Here is a 19,162-nt window from a genome sequence, read left to right as displayed (position 1 = left end):
GAGCATGAGTTAATATGGGGTTTTTTTTCTTTCAGACACCCCTGGAGTTAAGGATAGGTTTTCGGATCGATAGATCGACAAGGGGCTGCTCGAATAGTTCATCAGATGCAGAAACATACTCTTCATTCACCTCGTACATTTTCCTTAACGTATGACCCTTGTCGTGACAACTCCCACCAGCGTAAAGGCATTCCAGATCTATGTCAAAGTCTCCGCCATTGCAAGTGTCACAATGTAGGACCGTGTCGTACTCGCTAGCGGGCTTCAAACACCAGTCGCATTCCATCCTCACAACCTCGTCTCTCCAGGTCTTTTTGGAGGAGTTTTTGATCTGTTGCATGTCGAGTGTGATCTCCGAGGGACGAGTGAGCCATATCCAAATACGCCGCATGATGTCATTTTCAATCTCAGAGACTTGATCTTTGGTATCATTGGCAAAAGACAAGGGAGTCCGACCGGCGCAAGTTGCAATGTCCAGGGAGGCGCCTTTGCTAACAAGTATGCGGACCGATTCCTCTTGTCCGTAAAGAGTCGCAAGAAAGAGCGGCGTACGGATTCGGTTGTCGGGAATATCAATGAAACTCGCGCATGTCCGGTTTTTGCCCGATGACGCGAGAGAATCTTGCTCGGTCGCCTTGTTTGATTCGTTCCAAGTGAGAAATTCGAGAACAATGAGTGAGTGTCCATGCTGAGCGGCATGTGCAAGAGCAGTGTATCCATCGACGTCCACTGAGGTCGGGTCTGCACCGTTCTGCAGTAAAATCCTGACACCGACATGGGTTCCACGCGTGGCAGCTAGCGCAAGCTGTGTTCTTCCACGAGAGTCTTTGTGCTCGATATTTGAGCCAGCGTCAATGAGTGTTTGGATCACTCTAGGGTTGGGGTATTTGTTCCCGACAGATCGCGATAGCGCCGTTAAATTGTTCGAATCTTGGACGTCAACTCTGGCCCCCTTCGACAGCAGAAAGGCTGTAAGTGATTCGTGTCCATACGCTGCCGCCTCATGGAGAGCGTTTTCACCACGATTGTTCACGGCTTCGATATCAGCACCGGCCTCGATGAGCTGTGCGACTATCTCTTCTTGACATCTACGTGCTGCCAATGCCAGAGGAACAATGATAGGTCCGTAGTCAAGGGAAACATTTCTCTTGATAAGATGTTTGATGATCTCGCTCTCGCCATATCTTGCTGACCACTGCATGGGTGTCCACCCTTCGTCCATTATGATGTCGGTAGAAGCCCCCCATTCGAGCAAAAGGCCTGCGACCTGGGAATTTCCACGACTTATTGCCACAGATAAGGCTGTCTTCTCTTGAGAGATACCATGAGCTGAGCCCTCTACATTTGCGCCAGCTTCAAGCAGTGTTTTGGTGAGTTCTGGTTGATCATAGACTGCAGCAAGCCACAAAGGGCAAACATTTTGCACCATCTCAGATCCCTCTGGCTCAATTTCATTCACGTCAAATCCATGACTGAGAAGAAGCTTGATCACTTCCAACTGAAGATGTCTGGTTGCAGTGCACACCGGATAAACTTCGTTCTGGTGGGAGCTATTCACGCCTGCGTCAAGAAGCTTTTGCATTGGGATCGGTGACGATTGTTGTGCGGCCCAATTCATTGCTCTTCGGCGAGATAGATCTGATCCGTGGACCAGATGACGATAGAATCTGGGACCTAGGTCATCATAAAGATAGTGGCATGTTTTTGCTAGCGCAAACATGTCCGGCTCAGACTGAGTAGCCTCCCATATACTCAGAAGCAACTCATGGGGCAAGTCGAGTAGTTGCATTTTAATTATTTGCGGGCCGACTGCAGCAAACTTGATTGGTATGCACGAGCTGGAATGATAGGTCGGACTGTCGGAGGCCAAGAGGGGAAGGGTCTCGTAAGCACAGGCAAAAGCCCTCGAGGCTGTTGGTTCTTTTATGCGAGATCGCTAATGCGGCAGACGAAAGAGTTTAAAAAGGCAGGGATAGAAAGAAAACAAAAGTTTTATTCGATTCTGGAGAAGTGGCTTTCCGGATAGGTGGGGTCAACAAGGAGTTGTGTCTTGTTGATGAGCCGCATCGGCCACAGTGGCAGTGTCCGAGGCCCCACTTGCCTGCCGTCAGCCTCATATTCTCCGTCCTCCCACCAGTTGAGGCCAAGTTACTCCGTATAACTTCTACTTTTGTGCAAGTTGGTATATAACTGATGCGACGAGTTGAGCTCTACGTTCATTGAAACTCCAACAAAATCGACATTTCAAGAGCTCATGGCAGAGACCAAGTCGTGTGCTTCCGTTTCCTCGGTTTTTCGTTCAACATAGTGACCGGATTCATTGAGAGCTCACACTCATTCACAGGTCAGCCATCGGAAAAAAATGTGCATACCTGTGTTACTCATCGAAAGTTGACCAAGAAATATCAAGCTCCAGATATAGGAGGTGAGGATTTCGTATTCGTATTGCGAGCCCAATTTGTGGAACGGGTTCGGGTTCGGGTTCGGATCCTGATTTCGTGGACCTGAATCAGTTTGAACGCCACAGTCCATGTCGATCAGCACTTGCCTCGGCAAGGTCTCCGGGTACATAACCTTGTCTATCGCCCAATTTTTGAAATGATACAGAGCGATCGCAAACATGGGCATATCAACTGATGTGCAGCATGCGCTAGTCGCTGCGTTATTAACGGTATTCCAACAACTCCCAATGTCTCTCCTGGATACCCGTTCCTAATTTCTATAGGGCGTGCTTTATATTTTTTCAAAAGTCGTTTATAATGTGCTATTTCACCCTTTGAGTCGGTTTCCAGGGCCTTTGAAGCACAAAATAACCCGGCTGGCATATTCGTGGAAAGCAGCCCGAGGGACGCTCCCCTTCGATATGTTGGAAATGCATAAGCGGTATGGCGATGTTGTTCGCATTGCGCCGGATGAACTGGCATTCTCACACCCGGATGCTTGGCAAGACATCATGGGCCACAGGAAAGGTCAACATGAATTCATCAAGGCCGACTGGTTCTACCGACCGGTGGAAGACCAGCCCACACATGTGGTGAACGCGGCCAGAGATCAACATGGACGTCTGCGAAGACAGCTGGCGCATGGTTTCTCTGAGAAAGCGATGAGAGATCAGGAGCCTTTGATCCGCGGGTATGTCGACCTGCTCTTGGATCGGCTGAGTGAGTTTTGCGCATCCGGTAGTTCCGTGGTCTTGTCGGATTGGTACAACTTCACAACTTTCGATATCATTGGAGATCTAGCATTCGGGGAGCCATTTGGCTGTCTCCAGGGCTCGGATCTTGATGGGTGGATCCAGGGGATATTCGACGCTGGTCGACTCGGAATTCTTTTGCAGACTTTATCGTTTTACCCGCTTTTGAAGCGGATCTTGATCGCGATGGCACCTAAGTCAATGAAAGAAGCCCACGAAAAGCACAAGAGAATGACTCAACAGAAGATGATGCGTCGAATGGAAAAGGAAGAGGGTCGACCGGATCTTATTGAAGGACTTTTGAGGAAGAAGGACGAGTTGGTGGGTTTCTATACACTTTTCTGAGAATAACTATTGACATTTCACAGAGCCTAACAGTTGATGAACTGATTTCAAATGCCGAAATTCTCATCATTGGGGGATCAGAGACAACGGCTTCATTACTGAGTGGAGTCACTTACCTCCTTCTCGCGAACCCAGAAGCCCACGACAAATTGAAAGCAGAAGTGCGCTCGGCTTTCCAAAGACAAAAAGATATCAACTTGATCTCTGTCAACGGTTTGCCTTATATGCTTGCATGCCTTGACGAGGCCATGCGCATGTACCCACCAATTGCCAACGGACTTCCTCGTCTGAGTCCTGATGGTGGTGCTATCATAGGAGGCCAACACATACCACCCAAGGTAAGCGCATCGTCATGTCAAACGTCATTCTCTCGGCAACTAACATAATCTTCAAAGACATTTGTGTCGGTTCATCATTGGTCACTCTATCGACGCGAAGAGTACTTCAAAGACCCTAATAACTATCACCCGGAGAGATTCCTGGGTGATCCTGCCTTCGCGGATGACCGCCGAGAAGTGCTACAGCCATTCCACGTTGGGCCGCGAAACTGCCTTGGTAGAAAGTAAGTACAGTGAAGTGCAATGCGAGAATATTGGTATTAATTTGTTCCTAGCCTTGCATACAGCGAAATGCGTTTGATCCTCGCGTTGATCATCTTCAAATTCGATATCACCCTTGATCATGAAGCAAAAGATTGGATGAACCAGAGAAACTTCCTCATGTGGGAGAAAGGGCCACTGAAAGTTCATTTGAGCCTAGTGTAGATTTCAATACAAAGCCTTACAAGTTCGATATGCCATGGATTGTGCTGCTTTCAACCAATAGTGAACGTCGTTCAATAGACGTGATCCCAAGGCTACTTATTTTCTGTCCTTTGAGCTATCTTTTTTACTGTCTTTTTTACTGTCTTTTTTACTGTCTTTTTTACTGTCTTTTTTACTGTCTTTTTTACTGTCTTTTTTACTGTCTTTTTTACTGTCTTTTTTACTGTCTTTTTTACTGTCTTTTTTACTGTCTTTTTTACTGTCTTTTTTACTGTCATTCAAACTAATCATCGAGTACTTGTGATTGGTCAAGGGAAGTCTTGGCTAAGCCGTGGACAGAGAATTAGGGATTGGGGATCATGGCGTATTCAATTGCAGCTCCTAATCATGAGCAAAATCGTTTAGGATATGGCCCTGCCCAGGTGGGTAATGAGACCTCAATAGTGATATGAGATTCAGTCATGACCAGGTTGCTGGCATGTAGGTTACCCTGAAACATCTGGAATGGACAGTTCTAAGTCCATGCCTAAGCCGATGTCACGCTTATTCCACAAAAACTTGACCACCTTCTCGACAGTCTCCCGCGCGCCTTTTTCCCCCACGAAAAAGAAATGGTTGCCATCGATAGCAGTCGTCATAAGTTCTGGAATCTCGGTAACAAACTTCTGCGTCTGCTTGAAACGAGTTCTGCCCGATGCATGTGTAGGAACGGGTGCATCCTCTCCTTGCTGGCAGTAATCGTCTATCCTTTCGTCTTGAGCCAATATGTTCATAGTGCGCTGGATCATCAAGAATGACCAAGTGGCTTTGTCAGTGAAAGCATGGCGGAGGTCAAGGGGGCTAGTGGGGTATATGGCCGCCATTGGTGGAAGGTTGGAAAAGTCATGAGCCTTGCCGTCTTCCATAATCTGCCATTCATCGACTTCTTGTACAAAATCGCCTGTGTCAACATCATACCGGAATCCAGATGTAGTCAGGCCGATAGGCGTGGCGCCAATGTAATCTTTCTTGTAGATGGCGGGATCGATGATATGTCGAGGAGAGCCATTCTCAACGTTTTCTTGAAGATGGCGCTGCTCCTCCAATTGTCGCAGGAATTTCCCCTCCAATGATTTCTTGGTTGTGTAACCCGCGGCGGTTTTATCGAAATGGGCCTTTGACACAGCGGGCAGAATGCCGGGAAGAGCCGGGGTGGCTGCGAGGGAGACAAATAGCTCAACTTTGATCCCGAATTTCTTTGCCTGAACTGTAACTGGTTGGAGAAGCTTGCCGCCCATGCTCCAAGCAAGCACAATGATCTTCTTGGAGAGATTGTGTGTGGTGATGACCGAATCGATAACAGCGGCGGTCTGCTTGCCCCATTCGTGGATTGTGAAGTTGGGACTGACAGCCGACATGAGGGGTTGCTCGGACTCTAGAGGATAGGATATGCCCAGGAAACCATAGCCACGACAATTAAACCAGTGGGCTAGGAAGTCTTCCTTGCGGTGGCCCTCGTGTCCTCCATAAGAGATGCGAGCGTAGTGGGCCATGCCCGGAATGAAAACCACAAGCGGCTTCGTGTTTCTTTTGGCAGGGAGGTATTTGTGGATGACGGGGTGACCACCCCGGGTTTCCAACTGCTCTCCTTCAAACAACGGCATATTGCGGAGTTGCGCGTGGTTGGGGTTGGAGTGTGGGGAAGATAGGCCGAGATGTCACAACAAAAGAGGGTCCGAAGAAAGAGGCCGCCAGGAACCAAATGGAAAGAAGACAGGGTGCCAGGAACTTAAAGGCAAACAATGTCAGCCCTGAAGATTGCTCTTTGGAGTACAAGCTTTTCACCTCACTGGTCTTGCCATATTTGTATGTTTCTATTGTTTCAAGGTTATCTATAGTTGTAGGTCTTTCGGGAGTCTTGAATTATGATCATGGATATTTTTTGAATGTCTAAAATGGAAAGTACCTCTCGCTGCCATAGCTGTATACATTGCAAAGGAATGGTCTCGCCCAGGGCTGTCGAGGATACTTTCCTGTGGTTTAGTCGGAGTATCTCCATGGTTGGTAGCAGCCTACAATGATCTCAGAGAACGAAGGTAATTAGAGTAGGTGGTATATCCATATTAAGTCCCGCTTGTACAAATCCCCAAAAAGCCTCTGTATGGCACATAAGTCATAGCATCATAAATCAAAACAGAATCGCGAGTCTCGAGCTCATGCCTGTCCTCCACAGCACTGAACTTCGTGGGTATTTAGTTTTCCGTATGCAACATGGATCTCATAAAAAAGAAAGAAAGAAACAACAAAAACAAAAACAAAAACAAAGGCAGATCATGATATCGTTTACACGCTCGCAGTGCGCCGGGGAACCTCGCTCGGTTTCTGAGCGTATGCAATGAACATGCGGAATCCAGTTCCGCGCTTCTGGCACTCGCGGAGTACCTTGCGGTCATTCCACATGTTGGGGGTGGAGTGAGCTGAGAGAATGGGATCTTCGTAGCACTTTGAGTACCACCAACGTCCGACACGAGCGACTATCTTAGCAATGGACTCATCGTTTGCTGGCGACGGGGATGGGTCGGAGAGGAGGTCCCCGAGGGAGATATTTCCATCTGGATATTTGGAGGGCAGTCCTCTGTTCTGGCTGTCTGCAGAAGTGATAGCAATAGTTGGCAGCGAGAAAGCGTTAGGATGGGCAGTCGTTGAGAAAGAGTTGGTGGATGAAGATGAGTCGGAGGATCGGAGAACCACTCCTGCAACTGGGATGCGAACTATGCAGCGGCGGAGACTGTCGAAGCCCTGGGCGCCGATTTCGCGTTGGATGCAGTCGCTGGTGGATTTGAGGCAGAGGGTCGAGTCGGATAGACAGGTGGTTTCTTTCAGTTGACGGACTGCTTTGCGGGTTTGCGGTCCCATGTTAACCATGTCGCGGTCGAGGAGCGTCATTTCCAGATAGCCGCCTGTGCGAAGAACGCGTTTGCACTCTTGGACAATGTTGCCTTGGACGGCTTCGGAGCATACGGTGGGGAAGCGTAGCACCACAACGGTGAAATAGTCCTTCGGGAAGGGAAGTGGATTCCCGAGTCCACCGTGGTATACGGTATGGTGATTCGTAGGAGGCTGCCATGCCGCAGGGTGAGGAACTAAGGTTGAGCCTGGGCGTCCAGAGAGGCAATACACCTCTGCATCGGGGTATGCGAGGGAGCAATCAAATGACCAGTCATCGTTACCCAATCCATCAATCACAAGGATTCGTCCCTGCGCTCCAGCTTTGACGTGGTTGTGTGCCGGGCTAAAAAGGACTCGACCGAAAGACAACCAGCGGCTGGTCATGAGTGAAGCAGAGCGCATATTGGTTTTAGTTACCACGTCCCACTCATGTTCAGGTGATCCGGTCTCTTGTTCGCGAGGAAATTTGGGCCTGGGAGACGGGACGGCAGCGAGGGAGTTAAGGAAGTTAGACTGGTTTTCACGGCGCTGGTCGGTAGTCGAGGACGGCTCAATGGTTTCAGTAAGGTCATCCTTCTCTTCTTTAAGGTCACCATACGGCGTGGCAAGGTCGCTATATGAAGGCTGAGAGGAAGGGGCCGTAGACGACTGCAGAGCCGACACAATTCGTGACCGTCGGAGGTGAACAGAGCTAGCACTTGATCGAACCGATGCGCGATCAGGCACAGGCTTATTATTGTGAGCACTATTCAACTCGTCCTGAAGCGCTCTGCTTGCCATAGTAGCGAGCTCAAACCTGCCCCCTTCATCAGTCTTTTCAACTTCTTCCGGCTTAGGCGTCGATTTGTCTGGCGACAGAACGTGGTCAATTAAATCATCAAACTCATTCCACACCTCGTCTTCAGTGGGCGGGGATCCGGGAACTGGTGCAACTGCTGTAACTGCAGCCAGCGCCCCAGAGCTCTCTGACGAGGTGGAGTCTTTCTTCGGAGGGAATTGAAGAAACTCGTAAGTTGAAAATGGACCAGCAAGGAATTCCAAAGCACTGGTGTCTTCTGCGGCGCTGAAAGTCGGGTTGAAACCGCGACCCCACTCGGGAGACTCATTGGGCGCGAATCCCAGATCGAATGGCATTTGCACATTCAAAGGGGTGTTAGCCATCAGCGGGGCCTCTCGAGTAGACTCTGTGGTTGGAATCGTGAGAGACGGGGACTCAATGCCGCTAAATGGCCTTGAGAAAGATTGCATGGCCGGCCGGTGATGTCTATCGCGCCTCGAAACTACCTGGGGGATACGGCCAATGGAGGCCAACCGTCTTGGTTTCCGCTCTGGTGATGGCTCAAGCTCTTTAGGCATCAAGTTGCGGTTAAACATCGCTGTCCGTGGTGACGGAGTATTGTCCCTCTCGAATTCGGCGTGCATCTTCGGCGGAGAGGGCAGCAGAATAGAGGGCTCTCTCTTTCTGATGTTCAAGCCTCGCGGAACTTCTACCGGTCTGGATGCTTCTTCCTCTTCAGTAGGTGGCGAGTCTTCGATGTTCTGGATGATATCATCCAGCTCATCTGAATCAGTATCTACCAAGGCGTAGTGGGCAACTGGTCGGTTGTTCAGTACTGGGGTTATGGCGGCATGAAGCTTGGTACTTGGAGGTGCTGTCTCCAGAGGCGTCGTCTTTTGCTCATTGCCGCGACTTTTGTGGAAGAAACTCCACATGGATCCCTTTCCTTTCTTGGCTTGCTGGGGCTCAGTCGGTTGGACCTTCGTTTGCTTGTTTGGAGATTGTTGGGCGATACGAGTTTGCTGACTCGGCGCCGCGATACTTGACTGCTGACTTGACAAAGAGGTGCTCGTTGCAGAAGCTTGAGGATTCGTCAAAATGCCAGGCTTCTTTCCTTTGGGCACCGGCATGCGCGACTTGGTTTGAGGACGACCTCCAGACTTGACTTGGCGTTCGGGGCTCCGGCTTCGCGCTGCTTCATTGAATCCATCCAGCGTGAGAGTCTCGCCTGATGTTTCGGTTGATGTTGCGAGAGAATCGGTAGATGGTCCAGTCGAGTATGAGAATTGCGCCTGGCGGGGTAGGGTAGAAACAGATGCAACGCTCACACTGCTCATACTCTGCTCGCTTTGTGTTCGCGATAATGATGCACCATCCACTCCGCCACCGTTGATAATAACGGGTTCGAGGCGACTCATCAAGAAATCATCGATTTCCAATTCCGGACGACTAGATTGACTCCCTTTGCTGGTGGCACTTCGAGCTGTGCTAGTTGATCTGGTTCTTGTGCCACTGCTGCTGCTCCCACTTGCCTTGCGACCTCTTTGTCCATACTTGCCATATCCTTCATGTCCTGTTCCTGCCGTAGGTCCTTTACGGGGTAGACGGGGATTTTCAGCTGTGCTCTCCGTCATATCTGGTTTAGACTTTTTCGGGAAGAGACCGAATCGTTTAGGCACTGGGATTTTCGGTTCCACATTCTCCTTTGGTGCCTCTTTTGTCAATGTTCGAGGTGATTTTCGTGATAAGACTGGAGATCCACCATCACGGGAAGGTATTTGTGATAGCCCTCTCGAATGTAGCGAGTCGTTTGATGCAGCTGCAGCTTGATTGGGAGTAGGGGTTGGTCGCTGGCTCGCAAGAACCTTCTCTATTGACTCGCGTCTCGTATGGCCCGTCGATCTGATGTATCGTAGATTACTTTGGACCACTGGAGATGTTTCCAGTTCCAGCCTATGTGTTCCATCTCTGCTTGGTCGAGGTGGAGTCTGCGGTGGCTCGGCTGTGCGTGCGGGGGAAGAGTGTGTTGCCCCATGTGAACCAAACAAACGCCTCTCAGCTTCTTCGACTTCTTTGCGAGCCTTCTCAGTGTCGATCTCAGCGGTTTCTGTATGGTTGAAACCGACGGAGAGTTTCCTTGGAGGATCTTGACGGGGACCTGCGATGTTGGCAGACGAAATATTTGTCGTTTGGATACCGCGCTCATTTTTGCGTCCTGGTATCTGCTCGGGATGTTTGGAAGCTGCTCGGATTTCCTCTTTCACATCTGGTATATCCTGTTGAGGGCTCGGGTGGACCGGTGGAGAAAAGACGGGCAATCTTGTTTGAGACGGACTCGGTTGTCGCAGCCGACCGATTTTCGTAGAATGAACGATACCTGGAGAGTAGGAAGATAATGATGTTGGTGTAGACCCTCGACTCCAGATACTCGGTGACACCGAGTATCTTGTTGAGGGACTACTTGCCGAAAAGAAGGGCGTGGGAGGGGGTGGCAAGTTCTGAGTATCGACTGTAGTCCGAAGACTTGCCAGCTCCTTCGGGCCATTGAACTTGGAACTCGCCGAATTTAATGTCACATTGCTATCATTCTTATGGCTCGGGTTGAATGGACTAGCAGATTGTGCCGATAGTGAGGAGGCAGATTGATTGTATGTGGACGCATTGGTCATGTTGATATCCTGAGAGCCCTGCGGGATTACAAGGCTGAGCTTGTTGGACTGAGACTGCTCCACATGCTGTCCTATTGTGGGCGCTCTTCTTCGTAAAACATTCCGAACTCGTTTCGGGGGCAATTGTTGTCCAGTAACAAACAGCGAGGGGTTTGCCTCTGGGGTCGACACCGATGAGAACGACCGTTGGGTGGAATTCTGGGACGAGGCAGACACCGGGGTAGTTGGGGATGCCGTAGTACCGATATTGGGACGCGGAAGCATGGACAGCCGATGGGCACGGCTTGATCTTTTGGCCGGGGGATCTTCGGCATCAGAGACCGATGCCTTGCTTCTCAAATTCCGGTCAATTGCAGGTCTCGCGATTTGAGAACGATGTCCATAGCCAGAGGCATGCATGTGATCAGAACCGTACGACATTGTGTACTTGGTTTTGGCTGCAATGCAGGAACGTATGATTAGATGGGTACATGTACTTCAATATAGTAACCATCACGCCTATCTGCAAGGCACTCGTCAGCCACAGTCCATTCTTGAATCTTTTCGACTCACTTTGTATCATGTCAAACGGAAATATTGTCGAGGGGCAATAGTGGGGTATAAAATTAAGGCAGAGAATCAAAAAAAAAGAATCAGATTGGCATCACAGTCGCACAACTACTCGACTAGCACATCGGAAGATTAATAGAAAATCGCCGGGCTGCAGATGTCAAAGTAGATAAAAAAGAATTGTGGATTGTAGCTGCAGCTGCTTCGCCACAGTATGGAGCAATGTGGCGTTGCGATCTCAGGGTTTTCCGAGCCCTGGCCACGTCAGAGTTCAAATCAGGCTGAAAAGCAAACAAAATAAGTTTAAAAAAGAGATGCGTCAAACAATAAATTGTAGAAATGGACGAGACAGACATTTATGTTGCTGACCGGGATTGCCCCTCGGTGTGGAGAAGAGAAAAAAGCCTGGAGACCGCCATGACCATATAGACACAACCGTTCTAGACGGCCTCTCCGATATCGACAGGGGGATTCCAATCCACGTCTCTCATTGGTGAGAATCTCACCGTGACTGTCGTGATGAAAATGAGTCGAGACACTGGAGACCCCGATTTAGTGAATTTAGTTGAATGATATGGCCCCAGTAAACCTTGCAAGTCAAACGGGAATTCTACAAATACCCAGGGCGATTCCCCAGTGGCCCAGGGTTGTGCGCACGGAAGTCCCATATGGGGATTAAAGGGCCGAAGGCCCACCAGAGGGTCTTTTCCTAGTCGCAATTTGTCGGTCTACGGATTCCACGCTCGGCGGCAAGGTATACTAGACACTTTCTGACAGGCTAGGACATAAGACGCTACTTTTGTCATGGCTTACTCTGTCCTGATCTGTCCTGCCTCAAACATGCTGACTTGAGATCTAATGCACAGAGTACAGAGTAGACTTAAGCTGAGTGCATGCATAAGAGCCCGTGTCGCCCTGGCTATACTGGTTATCGCGTCTCTCGTTTGAACAACGCATCCGGAGACGCCGAGTCGATCCCAACTAGGCGAGATCGACTTGAACGGGCCTTGCAATGCGTTTGTCGCTTTATCAATTAATCATTTTCCATTTCTGTTTTAGTACTCCGTAGTCTGGAGATCTTGCATTCAAGGAATTCTCCGTAGATTGAAGGCATGCATATGCAGAGAGACGTAAAGGTGCATCCTACGCGCCGTGAGATACTCCGACACCGTCGCACATATCCCAATCATGTCTCGGGCAGAGGCATGAGACATCTCTCGTCTCAGCTAAGAGATCCCCGGCCATCCAGAGTTGTGCGTAGTTTGGTTCCAAGGCCCGACCCGAGCCTTTCTGAGCTTTGGACAGGTGGGCCTCGAATCCGTCTGTCCTTCGCACTTGTAGTATCACTCGTAACTGGGATGGATGTTTCAATGTTCGAGCCAACATTGTGGAGGCCGCTAGCCCATAGGCTGTGATGGCCCACTGAGTGATGGAGCAATGAACACGCCCTGGGGGATCATCGCAGATTAGCCCTGCAGCCACCGTCTAAAAAAAGGCGCCTGGTGGATTTCCATTCGCGGAGCCCAAGTGGGGAGAACGGTACGGAGTAGCGCTTTCAAACTCGCAATGTTCAATGCTCAAGAGAATGAGGATTGTTCGCACGGCTAGAGACGGTCGATCCCACACGTTTTGGCTTGTTCTCGCTCGGCCACTGGCCAACCCCCACGCAGGAACAAGCGACTAATGCACTCTTCAGCTGTCTTCGCACACAATCACCGGGGAACTCCAGCTGGGCGCCGCGAGAGAACTTAAGATTGAGTTTTCCTCCCTTGAGACGGGAAGTTGAGACGCAACGTCCTCACTACACTACTCCGTACATCCTACGAGGGTCTGAGGTCTTTACACACAAACTGCTAGTTCCGCAAATATTAAAACAAATCGAATGGAGATGGCCGAGAAGATGGCCTTGGAATTGCCCAATAGCATATCAACACACAGAAAGAAAGAACGCCCATGAGATAGTTAACATTGAGATAGAGAAACAGAACACTTAAGCCGCAGCAGCAAAGCGCTTCTTACGAGCCTCCATGGCTGCATTGTCCTTCTCGCTCCAGGTCTTCTGTGCATTGCCACCCGCATTGGGCTTCTTCACACCAGCGTTGGTCTTGTTGCCGTCCGGGTTGCGATTCCGGTTGCCATCGCCACGGCGATTGCGGTTGCGACCGGTGTCGCGTCTCTTGCCACCACGGCCATCGCGAGAATCATTCCCGCGCTTGCGAGGCCGCTCATCAGGAAGCGCCTGATCAAGACGGCTGACCCCAGTTTCCTCGACTCCAGTACCGAATCGTTGAGCGCGTTCGAGTTGCTTTGTAGCCTCCTTCAACGCCGTCTCATCATCCTCGACAATTCCGAACTTCGCGGCGCGGGCCTTGCGCTTGGCCAGTTCTGCTTCCAGATCGGTTGTAGGGAGTCCGCGGGTGTAGTCGACAGCAGGCTTCTGTTCAACAGGGGCTTCGGCTTGGGTGGCGGCTTCGGGCGCAGCGCCGGTCGATTCAACCTTGAGGTCGTCGGTTGTGGCAGGGTCCTCGTCGAGCTTCTGGTTGGGCACGGCGACAGGGTTAGGGACTGCGCCTTGTCCGCCAGCGGCGATTGCGGCAGCTCCGGTTTCTGTGGAAGCTTGCGCGGGTGTCTCTGAAGGCTCGTCGTCCCAGTCGATGACGTCCTCGGTGTCGGTCTTGGCGGCGGGCGCAGCAGCGTCAGTCGCAGTAGCATCGGCGGGCTTGTTTCCGTCGTTTTCTTGAAGGCGCGAAACCATGTCGGCCTTTTTGCCGGTGTGGGGGAGCGATCGAGCTTTGAGGATCTCGACCAATTCGGCGTTGGTCTTCTTGCTGTAGTCGGTCATTGTTGCGATCGGGGTGGTGGTATCAGGTAAAGACAGGGATAACAAGAGCGATGTGATATGAAAAATTCACTCTGTCGTTATTTTTGCGTAAGATTGGATGAACAAATGAAATTGAGATTGAAGACGCGACTGAAGGAGCTGAGTGACAGATGTGTATGTAATTGGACACCTCAGGCCGCAAAGCCAACACGACATTCCCTCGACTTCCATCCTCTTTGCAGATGCACTTCGCCACTCACAGGGGTCCCTGTCAAACAAAGTAATTGACATCAGTTATCTTTATTCCTTTGACATAGTGAAACTCTATTTTTTATCACATTCTTCGGCCTTTCAGCGACTAGGAGGGAAAATCCAGGTTTCATAGATGTAGATATAGGCGGTTCCTTGGGGAAAATTGAACCTTCGGAATTACTACATGGTTAGAATCCGATATTCTGTCTAACAGGCAATTCCTTCTCTCATCACAAACATAGCAATGTCCCTTAAGCCCCGTGGATCTTTTTCATCTCGAATCCAGTCACGCCGGGTTCACAATCGACGCCATCAGCAAGTTCAAAAGACACGCCGCAATATCCATCGATACTGATAGCAATACCAATAAAATTTGTGTCATCCTGACCTTCTCCGGTAGCAATATCATTGCCGTCCTTGTCTCGAACGGCACAGTTGTCTGGCAATTCGGCGTGTGTATAGCAGTAGAATTGGAGCTCTGCTCCCTCTTCCAAGCATCCGCCAGTGAGGGAATAAAGAGCCCCATCTCCACCCATACACGGAGAATAGCCGTCGGGGTAATCAGTGTTGAAGACCTGGGATCCGTCTTCCTTGAGAAGAGAGAAGCCGCTGTCGTGTCCGATCATGGCGCTACCCGAGGGTGGAGATATGGTTGAATAACTCCCGCTGCTCCAGACAGCATTGAGCTTTTGACCACAGTAGCCGGTGGAAGCAAACATGAGTGTCCCTAGTGACAAGGCCTTGGCAACATTGGAGGAGTACATCATGGTGGTGGTGGCAGGTTGGTGAAAAGTGAAGGTATGTATCTTGAGAAACCAGGATGCTGGTTTTATGGGATATCAGGTATCATACGTCTCTTTATATGTTTGTTTCTGCTTCATGTCTCTGCCAATGAAATATCATAACATTGCCTGTACCTGCAGTTATTCTGATTTCTCTCGCCCCCAATCGATCCTCGACTTGGTTTCCTAAAATGGTATGGGAATCATGGAGACCCCGACTCTGAAACCCACACTTTCATCATTCCTGCACGGGATATACGTCAATAATATAAGCACTAATCAAATGGGGCACTCGAACGTAGATGTCTTCAGACAATCCTAGTAGATCCATATACTCAAAGGGCTGGTCTTCCTCTTGGCATTGTGTCATTAGCATACCTTGGCGGGTGAACAAATCTATCGGGTCTGAATCAGAAAGCTAAATTGTTGAATAGGAATGGTAAACTGACTAAAGCATCGGCATCGATGCAGATGCCCAGGTGGATGCCACAACCTTCGGAGCGGCGGTCTCGGGAACTTGGCTAGTTATATTTGTTTTTGTTCTCATTGGGTAACTTTCCGGACATCTGCTTGTTTAAACTCTCGAAATACTCGCTTGTGTTGCTCCAGAAGCACTAATGTCGCCACTGTTTGGGGTCCCAAGCGGACAAGACTAGGCGTCCAGCCTCGAAAGATCCATCTGATACCTTCGGAAATGGTAAGATCCTTGATGACCTGCAGAACTCCATATCTTCCCGAAGCCCCCATCATCTGCGTTTTGATGACATCAATAGGACTGCATACCGTAGTAGCAACCAGTGCAGCCATGAAAGAAGCCGACACGTGTAATCCAGGATGCTCGCTAGAAACGCCAGTGCTCGCAGCTAGAATGTCCCTGAAGGTATCATATGAGGCAAGCTGGCAGCTAGTCATCATGCCACAGCGGAAGGCATTTGGCCATAATCCCTGCCCAAAAGCTTTCCATCCTTCTTGTCGTTTGATCTGTGTCCACGCATCGAAGATGTGGCGATAATTGCGCCGAAGTTCTGGAGGCAATGAGCCGTCATTCTGCATGCGGATATTTCCAATGTCCGAAGCGTTGCCGAATATGGCACCGACAAACCCTGATATACCTGCAAGTAGACCAAGCACAGGTGGGGAGTTTGGAATATCATTTGACTTTGTTTGCTCTTTCAGTGTCTCGTAGAGACCAATGCGGACTGAGCCATATGTCACTTGCAAAATAATTAGCAATAGCTTGATTTATACCTAGCCATTTCACTCACACTGTCTCATAAATCCTGCGGAGAGCTCGTGTCTGTCAGCGCTTGAATGACTTCATGTTCGCATTTGCATCAGACCTACCCCGTTATAGAGCCCAGATATGCCTTCCCCTCGAATGATTCGAACTCCGGTAGCGAGGGTGCCGACTTTAGCTCCGCACTGCATCTGCATTCTTACTTTGACTTTTTGGGCACTTGGTTAATTCCTGAATATTTGATTGGGTTGATATGCCTCTGAATTCACTTACTCAAGTCCAAAGGATGAGAAACAAGTACAGCCATGCATGATGCTGAACCCCCAAACCACTTAGGGTAGATGACATGGGGTTCTGTTGGTTTTGCCATTTTCAGAAGGATGCTCGCTGCTTGGCTGAATTATTCCTTCTGTTTTATGTTGCATTTACATATAGCCGATTTGGAAGCATGGAGGTCGTCCCAAGAAGCCGGGCTGAACGCGGGGGATTACCGAGCGGTTGATCTCCGGAGTAGCTATTTGACTAGTATCGACTTTCGAAAATGATCGTTAGCTTTGGGTGAATCGACGCAATGCATGGACCCTCGAAGCCCATGGGTCGAGCCTCGTCTCCCGAGGTCGACGTCCGGGTACCTTGCATTGGGATATGCAAAGAACAAGATGGTAGTTCAATTGTCCACACCAGTTTACTTGTGGACACGAATTACCCAGATAATGATTCAAGCAATGCAGTTTACGATCAAAAGCAGCATACTACGCTGAGAGTAAGAAAACAACTCACAAAAGAATCAGGGTTCACTATACACAGGGCTTATTTGAAGCAGTAGTTGGGGAAAAAAGCAGACACACAAAGGAGAATGACAAGACATAATAGCACAACGCCATGAGAAGAAAACATGGAACATTTGATACACCCCGGCCAGCATCGGAAGATTCAGGGTTTATGAATCACATCAAGGAAGTAAATCGTTCCTCTTTTCTGATTTTATCCCCCGGCACAGGCGAATCTAACCATCTAAAAGAGTGCCATGGGAAGGTTTTCTTCGGTTTTGGTTTTTCGTTTTTATTATTGCGTTGCCAACATGATTTACCGGTCAACCTCTCCGAACACCAGATCCATAGTACCTTTAAAAACGTTAGCATTTGATGTGAATGACCCAATGGGAAAGAAAACTTACCGATGATAGCGACAGCATCGGCGAGAAGGTGACCACGAGACACCTGGTCGAAACCACCCAAGTGAGCGAAACCAGGAGCACGAATCTTGCAGCGGTATGGGCGCTCGCTGCCGTCGGAGACAAGGAACACACCCATCTCACCCTTAGGGGCCTCGATGGCAGAGTATGTCTCTCCAGGGGGAACAGAGTAACCCTTGGTGAAGAGCAGGAAGTGGTGAATGAGGGCCTCCATGTTCTCCTTCATGGCGGCGCGGGGAGGAGGAGAGATCTTGTAGTCCTCAACACGAACGGGACCAGCGGGCATCTTGTTCAGGCACTGGTGGATGATACGGAGAGACTGGCGGAATTCCTCCATACGGCAAAGGTAACGGTCGTAGCAGTCACCGTTGACACCGACGGGGACGTCAAACTCAACCTGATCGTAGGCATCGTAGGGCTGAGACTTGCGGATATCGTAGGGAACACCGGATCCACGAAGCATGACACCGGTGAAACTCATGTTGAGCGCATCGGCGGCGTTAACAACTCCGACACCCTGGGTTCTGGCCTTCCAGATACGGTTGTCTGTGAGCAGCTCCTCGGTTTCGTCAATGCGGTCACCGAATTGAGTGGCCCACTGGTAGATGTCGTCAAGGAGACCAATGGGAATATCCTGTGAAACACCACCGGGGCGGACGTAGGCGGCGTGAAGACGAGCACCGGAGACACGCTCGTAGAATTCCTAAAACATCCAATGTCAGAATTCAAGGCTCCGCTGACGTCGCAATGGATAGCTGTTCAGCACTTACCATAAGCTTCTCACGCTCTTCGAAACCCCACAAGAAGGGAGTAAGGGCGCCAACGTCCATGGCGTGGGACAAGACGGACATGAGGTGGTTCAAGACTCGGGTCATCTCACCGAACAAGGTGCGAATCCACTTGGCGCGCTCGGGAAGTTCGACGTTCAGCAACTTCTCAACAGCGAGAGAGAAGCACTGCTCGTTGGTCATCATGGAAACGTAATCCAATCGATCGAAGTATGGCAGGGCCTGCATGTAAGTCTTGTACTCGATCAACTTCTCGGTACCACGGTGAAGCAGACCGACGTGAGGATCGGAGCGGACAATTTCTTCACCGTTCAGCTCCAGAATCAATCGGAGCACACCGTGAGCAGCAGGGTGCTGGGGACCGAAGTTGACAGTGTAGTGACGGATCTTGCGGTCGATCCCTTCGGCCTCGGATTCAAGACCAGCCGCATCGGGGTCCTCGGTTGGGGGCTTGTTGGCCATAGAGGTGAAAGTCGGGTCGGTCGGCACAAGTCGTGTGGCCTGGTAAGCGGCAGCCTCTGCATGACGGCGAGGAACGGAGGTGGTTATCGATCGAGAACGAGGAATGGATGTGTTCAACGAGGAGGGGCGGAGGCAGAGCCTTTTGGGCGCATTGCCCGCCAGGCGAGCGAAAGAAGCGGCCATGAAGGATAGGTAGTGGGAGGTCCGAGGGGGAAGAGAGGGGAGATGATCCTCAATCCAGGCGCATTCAATGGGTGGGGATGGCTCGCTACGGAAAAGGACTGGTGAATTGAAGTTGGCCCGGAGTCGCGCATTTTGGCTCGTCACGTGAAAAGCTGCCGGGTCATCAGCCCGTTGCTGGTTGGCTTGTGAGGGCATCTATACTGCATTCAATCTAGC

General features: G+C 50.1%; 8 protein-coding genes across 8 annotated transcripts; 1 reads left to right on the top strand and 7 right to left on the bottom strand.

Annotated features, from left to right (window-relative positions):
• Positions 1-31: 31 nt before the first annotated feature.
• N7506_002474 (uncharacterized protein) lies at positions 32-1,789 on the bottom strand (the record flags this gene model as incomplete). Its single annotated transcript, XM_056951769.1, has 1 exon — positions 32-1,789. The coding sequence occupies one exon, from the start codon at positions 1,787-1,789 to the stop codon at positions 32-34; it is 1,758 nt and encodes a 585-aa protein (XP_056814920.1).
• Positions 1,790-2,863: 1,074 nt separating this feature from the next.
• N7506_002473 (cytochrome P450) lies at positions 2,864-4,302 on the top strand (the record flags this gene model as incomplete). The annotated part of the gene is made up of 4 exons (XM_056951768.1): positions 2,864-3,514; positions 3,562-3,876; positions 3,934-4,100; positions 4,152-4,302. The coding sequence occupies 4 exons, from the start codon at positions 2,864-2,866 to the stop codon at positions 4,300-4,302; spliced, it is 1,284 nt and encodes a 427-aa protein (XP_056814919.1).
• A 485-nt stretch (positions 4,303-4,787) lies between these two features.
• On the bottom strand, positions 4,788-5,945 carry N7506_002472 (thioesterase domain protein; the record flags this gene model as incomplete). The annotated part of the gene is made up of 1 exon (XM_056951767.1): positions 4,788-5,945. The coding sequence occupies one exon, from the start codon at positions 5,943-5,945 to the stop codon at positions 4,788-4,790; it is 1,158 nt and encodes a 385-aa protein (XP_056814918.1).
• Positions 5,946-6,624: 679 nt separating this feature from the next.
• On the bottom strand, positions 6,625-11,097 carry N7506_002471 (uncharacterized protein; the record flags this gene model as incomplete). Its single annotated transcript, XM_056951766.1, has 1 exon — positions 6,625-11,097. The coding sequence occupies one exon, from the start codon at positions 11,095-11,097 to the stop codon at positions 6,625-6,627; it is 4,473 nt and encodes a 1,490-aa protein (XP_056814917.1).
• Positions 11,098-13,216: 2,119 nt separating this feature from the next.
• On the bottom strand, positions 13,217-14,068 carry N7506_002470 (SAP domain-containing protein; the record flags this gene model as incomplete). The annotated part of the gene is made up of 1 exon (XM_056951765.1): positions 13,217-14,068. The coding sequence occupies one exon, from the start codon at positions 14,066-14,068 to the stop codon at positions 13,217-13,219; it is 852 nt and encodes a 283-aa protein (XP_056814916.1).
• A 482-nt stretch (positions 14,069-14,550) lies between these two features.
• N7506_002469 (uncharacterized protein) lies at positions 14,551-15,066 on the bottom strand (the record flags this gene model as incomplete). The annotated part of the gene is made up of 1 exon (XM_056951764.1): positions 14,551-15,066. The coding sequence occupies one exon, from the start codon at positions 15,064-15,066 to the stop codon at positions 14,551-14,553; it is 516 nt and encodes a 171-aa protein (XP_056814915.1).
• A 558-nt stretch (positions 15,067-15,624) lies between these two features.
• On the bottom strand, positions 15,625-16,688 carry N7506_002468 (uncharacterized protein; the record flags this gene model as incomplete). Its single annotated transcript, XM_056951763.1, has 4 exons — positions 15,625-16,295; positions 16,347-16,371; positions 16,426-16,520; positions 16,592-16,688. 4 exons carry the CDS (start codon positions 16,686-16,688, stop codon positions 15,625-15,627), a joined length of 888 nt encoding a protein of 295 aa, XP_056814914.1.
• Positions 16,689-17,404: 716 nt separating this feature from the next.
• On the bottom strand, positions 17,405-19,141 carry N7506_002467 (NADH-quinone oxidoreductase subunit D; the record flags this gene model as incomplete). Its single annotated transcript, XM_056951762.1, has 3 exons — positions 17,405-17,442; positions 17,496-18,216; positions 18,284-19,141. The coding sequence occupies 3 exons, from the start codon at positions 19,139-19,141 to the stop codon at positions 17,405-17,407; spliced, it is 1,617 nt and encodes a 538-aa protein (XP_056814913.1).
• Positions 19,142-19,162: the final 21 nt, after the last annotated feature.

Source organism: Penicillium brevicompactum (assembly GCF_028827555.1).
Source record: "Penicillium brevicompactum strain IBT 35665 chromosome Unknown utg000001l_segment0_segment1, whole genome shotgun sequence".
NCBI lineage: Eukaryota > Fungi > Ascomycota > Eurotiomycetes > Eurotiales > Aspergillaceae > Penicillium > Penicillium brevicompactum.
This window is presented reverse-complemented; position numbering and strand designations above follow the sequence as displayed.